The 10,242-nt window shown below is 45.3% G+C and overlaps 1 protein-coding gene across 1 annotated transcript; it reads left to right on the top strand.

Annotated features, from left to right (window-relative positions):
• Nucleotides 1-1,114: 1,114 nt before the first annotated feature.
• ZNF662 (zinc finger protein 662) lies at nucleotides 1,115-8,833 on the top strand. Its single transcript, XM_063114874.1, has 5 exons — nucleotides 1,115-1,440; nucleotides 2,957-3,083; nucleotides 3,735-3,845; nucleotides 5,899-6,000; nucleotides 7,199-8,833. The coding sequence occupies exons 1-5, from the start codon at nucleotides 1,351-1,353 to the stop codon at nucleotides 8,227-8,229; spliced, it is 1,461 nt and encodes a 486-aa protein (XP_062970944.1). The 5' UTR covers nucleotides 1,115-1,350; the 3' UTR covers nucleotides 8,230-8,833.
• Nucleotides 8,834-10,242: the final 1,409 nt, after the last annotated feature.

Here is a 10,242-nt window from a genome sequence, read left to right on the forward strand (position 1 = left end):
CTTCCAAGTACAGTGCTGGGACAAGGACAGGATAGACACGCCTATTCCAAAAGGGAGAAATAGGAAAGAAGAAAGGGTAACGGTCCCAAGTAAGTCCAAAACCTAACTGGGCAAACAACAGTAAATCTTAAGGCTGGGAGTTGGCTGTTTAGCTCAGTTGGTTAAAGCGTGGTGCTGATAACACCAAGGTTCAGGATTCGATCCCTGTGCCAGCCAGCCGCCTTGCTCCCCGCCAAAAAACCAAAAACAGAAACAAAAAACTAAAGGCTGAAGAATAATCTTCCTTGATTCCTTGTTCCAGCTTCCAGACACAATGGGGTAGGGGTTGGATCCCCAAGGCTCCAGGCAACCCCACCTTTACAGTTTTGCTAAGCAAGGCCCATAAAGCAGCTCTCATGCTGCTTGGAGTTGGAGTCTCGTGCTTGTGTCTCTTCCAGGCTGGAGTTTTGGGGCTGGCCCTGTCCCCAAAGCTTCACTGGGCATTGCCTTAGCGGGGGCTCTCTGGGGCGGCCCCAATCCTATGGTAGGGTGCACTCGTATTCATTTCACACCTGGCCAATTGAGGCTTCCCTCGTCCCAAGCGTATCTACATGAGAGTCTGTTTGTCAAGCCCTTAATCTTGCGTTAGAAGAAAACAAGTAAGTTTTTTTTTTTTTTTTTTTTTAAATTGAGTCGCTGTGGTTCTTTTATTCTCTTTTCCTGGCCTCTTAATTCATCAATTTATTGCCATAACTCCATTTAAAATTTTAACTTCCTGGCATGCTGTGTGATGTTAGGTAAGCCATTTCCTCTCTCTGGGCTTTACTTTCTTGAACTGAAAAACTGGTTCAACGTTCATTCATTCATTTATTGAACAAATATTCCTTGGCACTTAAAGAAATTAGGCCCCAAGAGGTTCTAGACATTGGGCGGACATTAGAGGCACAAGGCTGAGGATGTCAAGGGCGTAATCTGTTCTTTGGGAGTGTAGAAACTAGGAAAGGGAGGCCGATGCATGCACAGGCGCAGTCCAGAGAGCCCGTGCGACCTTCCGTCCGCATCGGTCCGCACCAGGGCGCCGGGGGGAGCACCACAGAGACGCAGCGCCCTCCGCAGTCCTAGAGCAGCCGGAGCTCGGAGGGCGGCAGCCTCAGCCTACCGGGCGCGGAGGTGCGGCCGGCGCAGAGCTGGGGAAGCCGGCCCTGGGGCTGGCGGGGCTGGCGGGTCCTGGAGCTTGGAGCCTGGGGCTTGCCCGGGTGGCTACCGGGCGCGAGGCGCTGTGTCAGGCCCGCCAGGGCCTGGAGCGCCCCTCCCCGACCCTGGGCAGTCCCTGGGCCCGGGGCACGTTCCCCGTGTCTGGTGGCCCGGGTCATGGCGGTCGCGTCCCTGGAGAGAGGGGCACTTCCCGGCCCTGTCCTCGAGCTGCTGCCGGGACTGCCCGCACCGGACCGGGCGCGCCCGGTGAGTGCGGGGCCGGCCCTGCCCTGGGCGCTAGGCCCAGATAAGAGGCGGAGAGGGGGACGGTGCGGCGGCCGGCAAACTGGGGTGTAACCTAGAGTGGGGAACCTCGAGGGACAGGCAGGGGACAGACGTTCAGCGGCACAGGCATGAGCCCATTGCTGGGGCCGAGGTGTTCACCGCGCTGTAGGCGGCGACCGATGATCAGAATGAGGCTGGTTTTCCTGAGGTGGTTGTTTTTGAGCTGGGTTTTAGGATGAACAGGAATTAGCAGGTACAGGAGGGAGGAACTGGAAATGGAGGCAAGTGGAGCTGCAGGTGCAAGGGCTCAGATGTGGGGAGGAAACAGTTTGGTTTCCCAACACAATGGCGAGAGGATAGGATATGAAGGTGGTAGTGGCAGATGATCCTGATTGTCTCAGGTGGGCAGGGAAGCTGCATTTCTGAGTAGTGAATGAGATTGTCTGCAGTGCAGAGGAATTTGGACTTAGGCAAAGGTGAGCTAGCCAAAGACTTTGAGCCATGGAGTGCTGGTGCTGGGTAGATTGCTGTGGGGACTTTGTAGGGCAAGGACCACCGAGAATTGGACCAGAATCACTCCTCCCTAGCAGGGAACCAGAGATCCTGAAATGAGGCAGTGGCTGGGAACTACAGGAAGTCTTGATGGCTGTAGGTTAGCACTATTTGTGTTTCTTAAGAAAGAGGGTGAGAGAGAAAGGAAAGATGATGCAGGAGCTGAGGCTCCTAGAGATCTAGAAAAAGGGGACATTGAGATTGGGATGTGGGGAATAGAGCAGGGTGGGATGTTTTAGAGAGTGTGTGAAGGGTGAGGGAGTGCAGGGAGTCAAGTCACAGTTAGGTTCTGTCCTCTTGAGTACAGTCTCCAGAGCAGCCTGAGTGTTCTGAGGAGTCCTTAGCTGCCTTTTGGCTGGTGGCAGTGACTGAGAGGGAGAAGAAACGGTCCTACACATGGGCAGCAGAGGATAGCAGGCAGTGTGGCACGATAGGTAAGAGCCAGAGAGTCAAACAGGCCTGGATTCTGTCTCAGTTCTGCAACTTTGGGGGAAGTTAATCTCTCTGAGCTTATAAAATAGATCTAATACCTTCCTTGTAGGCTGTGAGGCATAAGCAAAGTAATATATGTAAAGTGCTTGGCACAGGCTCAATAAATAATAGTTGTTATCAAGGTCTGGTGACACACTGTGGAGAAAGGATGGGACCTAGAGTACAGATGATGGTTTGGGGTATAGGGATGAAAAGAGAAAACTTTTGCAGAGACACAAAAAAGATGAGAGGATGTTTGCTGAAATAAAGATGAAGAGATGTGAGAAAATTGATGGCTGATTCCTTATATCTTTGTAAGTAGGAGGCATAACTCTTCTGCTGAGAATTCCCTTAGACATTCAGAATCCAGAAACCCAGCAGGCATCCCTGCCACTACCTCTTGGTGCCCTGTCTGCCCCTTCTCCAGGACTAGGTACCAGGAATGTCCTAGGGCATTTAAACAAATTTGTTTCAGGAGTCAGTGACCTTTGAGGATGTGGCCATCTACTTCTCTGAGAATGAATGGACTGGCCTGGCCTCTGCTCAGAGGACTATGTACAGGGACGTGATGCTGGAGAATTATGAGGCTGTGGCTTCCCTGGGTAAGGGTCTCTTCCTTTGGGCTCTGCCTGCACCCTTCAGTTTCCTGGCTCCTTCTTTCTCAAAAGCATAGGAGTCTTTGATGATCCTCAGCTCAGTGGCAGCTTCAGGCTCTTGGGTTCTTAGTGACCCAGCCTCACTGGTTGCTGGGAAGTGGGAAGTCCTGGTATCAATTTGTGCCTCACACAGGTCATCTTTGCCTCAGAGTGAGAGCTGCCCAGCCCCTCACCCCCATGCTGTGGGAATAGTGGGAAGACAGCAGGTCCCCGGTGCCCCACTTAGCCTTCAGTTCCCCACTCCCTCAGTTTGGGAGATCTGGCCCAGTACTGAGCATCCTCATGCAGATTTCTGAACTTGGAAGCTCTGGCAGGGAGGGGACAAGAAAGTCTAATTCCCTTATGAATGAAGTAATCCATTTGCTGACTGTAATTAGGCACCTCTTATGTACTCTGTCAGCTTTCTGACCTTTGTAAACCTCCTGGCCCCTCTCCCCAGGTTTCCTGCCCTTTACCCTCAACTTCTTTTTCTTCTTCTCACTAGTTATTTCCCTTCTTTCCCCTCCTGCCCCTGAAGACACAGGCCTGGGAGGAGCCCTGGGATTGCTCTGTATCACCCCACTCACCTGCCTGTCCCATTTCCCTCCCCTCAAGCAGCATTTCCATTTCCCAAACCGGCTCTGATTTCCCAGCTGGAGCGAGGAGAAGCACCCTGGTGCTCAGCTCCTCGGGGAGCTCCGGATGGAGAGGACCCGAGGGGCCCCTCAGGTGAGTGAGGACACACGTGCCAGTCATCTGACCAGTTCCCTTGTCTTGATCTTTAAAATGTAATAAGTATGTAGACACTAGTGGGATTCCTTTTCCTCTGTGTTCCCATGGTTTTTTGTCTTCTTGAGTCCTTGTTTTATTCATTCTGGCACCTCTTTGTGCCATCTTCATTCACCTGTGTTGCCTTTCCCCATCTCTGCTATTCTTATTATGGCCACCATTTAGCTTTACTCCCTGAATTTTTTGTTTACTCTCTGACCTGAGGTGGGCTTTCTCCTTTCCTGGCCTGCTTATAGTCTTCCAGGTTCTGACTGCATTTTGGGATATAGAGACCATCTAGAAATCAAGAAATCTCAATAACCCTCAGGAAAATATTTCCTACTCCTCAAGGATTGCTGATGGGGAAAGCCCTGGGATTACTTTAGGTCCATCACAGGGCTTTCTTGCTCTCAGTTTTCTGGTGAGAACTTTGTCTCCCTGTTGCCTCCCTGACCTCATTTCATCTTCTTCCCACAGGGCTCTTCTGCAGGCACAGTGAGACTTGAGTTGTGCCCTTACCTCTCCATTCTCACAGTTCCTTGCTGTGTCTGGCAGTCCTTCCATATTAGGATACTCTTGATTGCAAGTATTAAAACCCAGTTCAAACTTGATTAAACAATAAAAAGGAATTTATTATTTTATGTAGCTGGGAAGTGCATAGGTAGAGTGGGCTGCAGGCACACTTTGATCAGAATGTTAGTCTCTGCTCTGTCTCCTTGTATGTTGGCTTTGTCTACAATCTGGCTTCTCTCATGCTTGTTAGGTAGTTGTGATCAGGACTCTGCTTCTTCATACCTAGGGAAAGAAATAGGGCAGGACATCCTCAGGCTTTTACCACTGCAAATCAAAGTCCCAAATATTGGTCTAATGGACCACCTTAAATCATACGCCAGCTCTAAGTCAATCACTTGGCTGGGGAAATACTGTGCACTGACTGACTTGGCCTGAATTGCTGATCCCTGAACCAATCTCCCATGTAGTGAATGGGATGGGATTAACCTGCTTGGCTTATACCTACCATCAGGGCTTACCATAGGAGCTGGAGTTGGGATCACCACTACCCACTGCCCCCCACGAAGGGCATGGCTACTCCACAATGGGGAGGGGTAGAATGGATGTAGGGAGAAAACCACAGTGTATTCCACATTCTCTTGTGATCTCAGGGCTTCCTCTCTTTGCCACCCAAGGGAATTCCCCATGTTTACTTTGCTTTATGCGGAAAACCAACAGCCAAATTATTCCTTGAGCAAAACTAACTCCCTGACCAGCAACAGACTTCCTTAGAGCACATCTCTCCCTACTCAAAGTCCTCTTTTGTCTTAGAGAAGATAATACTCAAGAGACACATAGTACCCAGCTTCAGCAATGTGGAAGGTCATCATTTGAAGGTGTAGAATTGATCTGTTTCTTAGGAGGCTTTGGATGGGAGTTAGACACATCTTAGCTAAGGCTGGAGTAAAGTTTATTATACTGGACCTTTGTGAATAGAGGTGTCATGGAATAGAAAGTGACTTCTGGAAATTCCTGAGTGAGGCTGTGAGACCATTTCCTATGGATGCCACAGAGAGACCCATCATTGATCCTTTACGGAATGAGAAGGCAATATGTAAATAGATAGGAAAGAAGGAAACCAAGAGGTTATGGTTTCCCAGGATAGCCTGACTGGACAGAAAGTGCTCAAGAACAGCTCTTTGAAATTCCATCCTGTCCTGATTCTTTTCTATGTGAACTTGCATTCATTTCATAGGGACAGGTGCAGAAAAGGCTTTAGTCTTTCCTATTTCTTCTTGACGTACTAAAATGAGTGATATGTTTTTGTGTCTTTGGGAATTGAGGGAATCGCAACTTCCCTATGCACTTTATATTTTTATCCCACTTAAATTTCTGGTCATCTGTGTTACCAATCTTCCCGCCCACCTTCATTCTCCCCCTTACCACTTCCATCTCTGCTCCTTTCCTAATGAGCCCCACTCCTCCAATTGAGCCAGCCTTATTTGTATCTTGACCCTGGCAGGAAATCTCTTTCTTAAGCCTGCTGGGATCTCCCATCTTGAGCAGGTGGAAGAGGCATTGAACCTGAAACTGCAAGGAGAGGGTCCAAGACTAATTTGTTCTGGTAAGTGAGAGGGAAATGAGCATTTTTCTTCGTCACACATTTTCCTCTGTCTTTTCTTTGTAAAATGTTAAAAATCCATTTTGCCATGAATGTTATAAATAAATGGCCCTCCAAAATCCCTAAATCAACAAATTAATCAAGAGGAAACTTAAACCCTAAGCTTCCAGCTCCCATTAAGACAAGATTAATTACTTAAATTAGGATGGGTCTTGGGTCTTAGCACACTGAACAGATGGCCTACCCATCTCACTTCTATGGTAAACCAATGTTTTTAATGTAGATGCTGTATTTTAGTCATTGCATTAGTTGCTAGGGATTAAAAATCAAATAATATATGGCCACTATCCTGGACGGACTCATAGTGTAATGGGACTTATGCATAAATGTATAATTACATAAAAATAATGATTCTGTAACAGAGGTATGAGTAAGAGACAATGGGAGCAAAGAGGATGGAATCTTTGCCCAACTCTGCCTAAAGTAGTTTGGGGAAGCACTTTTCATGGTAGACCTGGTGATTGGTTTGAATGAGAAGACCACACTTCCTTTTAGTGTTGAAAAGTATTAGGAAGGCCCTTCTTGCTGCTGCCTTCAGTGTGTGACAAGTTCAGTTTCCCCAGGTATACCACAAAGGATTCCTGATTTCTCAGCAGGTCCTTGGCCCCGAGTCCTGGCCTGTTCTTATGTTTTTATATATATATATATAATTTATATATATACAAAAAATGTATGTATATTATGATATACATTATATATATAGTGTTGCTGTTATTATTATTATTATTTTGATGTCTGTCAGGTACAGGGAACTGAATTCTTGACCTTGGTATTACAAGGCTGCACTCTAACAAACTGAACTAGCTGGCCAGACCCTTCTCATGTTATAAATTGGACTCAGCTACTTTGAAGGAATTCTGACTTGTTTCCCTTAGGTTCAATTTGGCTGTTTTCTGAGAGCTTACCCTGTGCTTGATCTGGTGCTGGAAATCATGGCCCTGAGGGATTTTGTACAGTTTCTGTCTTTTGCTTTTGGTTGCTTTCTATGTGTTAGCCCTATGCTTGCCATTTTCAGCTAGGACAGGGCCACTGAGACATGGATGGCACTTGGAGAGAAATGGACATATTAATATCACTTGATGACCTTAGTCACGTTGTCGTGGGTAATGATGACATTTGCAGCTCTGATTTCTTCTTTCAGAGAGTGTGCTGACGAGTGAGAAAGAAGATTTTATTATGAAGGAGGAAATTTTTGAGGAAGCACAGGACCTCATGGTGTTATCAAGTGGACCACAGTGGTGTGGCTCCCAGGAATTCTGGTGTGGAAAAACCTGTAAAGAGGAGAAAAGCAGGTTAGGGAGATGGCCTGGCTACCTCAATGGGGGACGTGTGGAGAACACTACTAATGATATTATAGAAGTGACTGTCAAGGATGAGATGATCTCAGTAGAAGAGAGTTCAGAGAATACTGATGTCAATACCCACCTTGGTGTACATCAGAAAATTCTAAGTGAGCAGGTATTCTATATATGTGAAGAATGTGGCAAGTGTTTTGATCAAAATGAAGACTTTGATCAACATCAGAGAACTCATAATGGAGAAAAGGTCTATGGATGTAAGGAATGTGGGAAAGCTTTCAGTTTTAGATCACATTGCATTGCACATCAGAGAATTCACAGTGGGGTAAAACCCTATGAATGTCAAGAATGTGCTAAAGCCTTCGTTTGGAAGTCAAACCTGATTCGGCACCAGAGAATACATACTGGCGAGAAACCCTTTGAATGTAAAGAATGTGGGAAGGGCTTTAGTCAGAACACAAGCCTTACACAACATCAGCGTATCCACACTGGGGAGAAACCATACACATGTAAAGAATGTGGGAAAAGCTTTACTCGAAACCCAGCCCTTCTTCGACATCAGAGAATCCACACTGGGGAGAAGCCTTACGAATGTAAGGACTGTGGGAAAGGCTTCATGTGGAACTCAGATCTTGCTCAGCACCAGAGGGTCCACACTGGGGAGAAGCCTCATGAATGTACTGACTGTGGGAAAAGCTTCATTTGCAAGGCACACCTTATCCGACATCAGAGAATCCATACTGGGGAAAGACCTTATAAATGTAATGACTGTGGGAAGGCCTTCAGTCAGAATTCTGTCTTGATTAAGCACCAGAGGCGCCATGCTAGAGAGAAACCCTATAACTATCAGACCTCTCACCTTCTTGAACATTAGGGAATGTGTAATGGTGATACTTGTTTATAATTCTTATGTTACAGGAACCCCAGAGACAAAATGAGATGACCTTCCACAATTTGTTATAACCAGAATTATCTTGTCCCTTCTGAACAGATACCATTACTCTAGCAAAACTGGTCTGCCTGTTCCACCATATTCATGCTAGGCCCAATTTATTTGAGCATCTACTGTGTCTCAGGTTCTGTGCTAACGACTTTACATACATTCTTTAATTTTCATAACAATCCTATTAAGGTAGGTAGTCTTCTCCCCAGTTTACAAATGAGAACTCTGAGGTTGAAAGAGATTATAAAATTCATTCAAGGTCACTCAGCTAGTAAGTTTTAGAGTTGAGATTGGAGCCAGGCTTACCTGACTCCAAACTCTACTGTTCTTTATTTAATTGTATGTATTTGTGCCTCTACCCATTTTTATCTGCTCATGTTTTACTGGGCTTTTAGTTTACCTTCATTATGTAAGACCCAGCTTCTTCAACTAAGCAGACCTCTCTTCTTCTTCTACTTGTAATCAGTACCATCTAAGTTAGTATTTATTTGCTGTCTTATATTTTTCTAATAGTCTCATGTCTCTTAGTCTTGACTCCAGCCGAATGGCTCTTTGAGGGCCAACATTGCATTTCTTTTATGTTTTTAAAGTTTTGAAACTTATTTATTTATTTATTTATTGCTAGATATAACATGTTTATGATTAAAAAAAATCGAAATAGTTCAAAAGAGTATTAAATGAAAAGTAAATTTCCTTGTCACTCCTGTCTCCCAGTTATCTTCCCCAGAGGCAATGACTGTTACTTGTTGTATGTCTTTCTGGAGATATTCTTTCTCTATATACAAATATTTATTAATACCACTTTTCATAAGTCTACCTCACTGAAAACCTTACTTGATGTAGGTGACATTGCAGTTACATTGCCAACTCCAGGACCTTTCCTTCCTCAGAAGCTGTCCTACTTGAGGTCACCAAGGTAACCTAGGGAAAGCAGCTGAAGGTAGCCAGGTTGTGCATTCTTGGGAGACCTGATTACCTTTGTGTTATGAGACAGCACTCTGGGATTAAACAGATGTAAACCCATTTAGAGATTTTTTTTTTTCATAAAAATCTGTACAGCTGCAGCTTTTCTCATCACACTGCTATCCTAAATCCTCTCCCAGTCTGTCCCTACTCAACACCTTGTTAGCATCCCGAAATAAGCTGTGGGCCCATTACCAAGGGAGGGCGACTTTCTGGTGATGGCTAATGTTCTGTTAGGTAGCCTCATCCAGTCAACAGTTGAAAAGTTCACGTATAACCCCATATCTTGGCATCAGAGTCACAAGTGCCCTCTTTAGGTCTGAGATCAAAGGTAAATGTTAGGAACACATAGAACCTATGCAGGAAAGTAAGGAATTCCAAAATTAACTAACTCTACTTAAAATCAGGAATTTATAAAATATTAATGTTTTGAAAAGAGGATGCAAGCTGTTTGTACTAACTATGAAGACATGCAGGATATTAGTAGTACTAACCATCTTAAAGGTTTAGAAGACCAGCGGCCCTATCAGGGGAGAAGAATGCTGACCAAAACAGATTTGAAACATCCATTCCAGACTCTTCACCTTTAAAGCCACTTTTTTTCAGATAGTGCAGTTTGTTTTACTGCTAATTAGGTATCCCACTTTATAACCTCACAGCTGGTTAGTCTAATTGTTGACTAAGGAGCAAGGAAGAGAAGCCAAGGGACTGCTTGGACCAAACTTCTGCTTCCTGAAAATTACAAACATTAACAATTTCAGAGTCCTGATTGTCGAAAGCTAAGGTCATATAGTAAGGAGAACTTGGCCCAGCATAGTCCAGCTAAGGTAACATCTAATAACAGTAAAAATTTTGCTGTGTACCACATGGAACCAGGAAATGGAAATGACTGATGTGAACAGGTATTGGGGAAAGTTGTTCATTAAGTAAATTTTATTGAGTACCTACTTGTGTGCAAAGCACTGTGCCAAATGCAGGGTA

Source organism: Cynocephalus volans, chromosome 11, assembly GCF_027409185.1.
Source record: "Cynocephalus volans isolate mCynVol1 chromosome 11, mCynVol1.pri, whole genome shotgun sequence".
Lineage (NCBI taxonomy): Eukaryota > Metazoa > Chordata > Mammalia > Dermoptera > Cynocephalidae > Cynocephalus > Cynocephalus volans.

What these genes read in the sequence shown, in the direction of transcription:
- ZNF662 (XM_063114874.1), top strand. Translation starts at nt 1,351, where the DNA reads ATGGCGGTCGCGTCCCTGGAGAGAGGGGCACTTCCCGGCCCTGTCCTC. An exon ending in CACCGGACCGGGCGCGCCCG is followed by an intron (nt 1,441 to 2,956) that starts GTGAGTGCGGGG and finishes AATTTGTTTCAG; the next exon opens with GAGTCAGTGACCTTTGAGGA. An exon ending in GGACCCGAGGGGCCCCTCAG is followed by an intron (nt 3,846 to 5,898) that starts GTGAGTGAGGAC and finishes TGACCCTGGCAG; the next exon opens with GAAATCTCTTTCTTAAGCCT.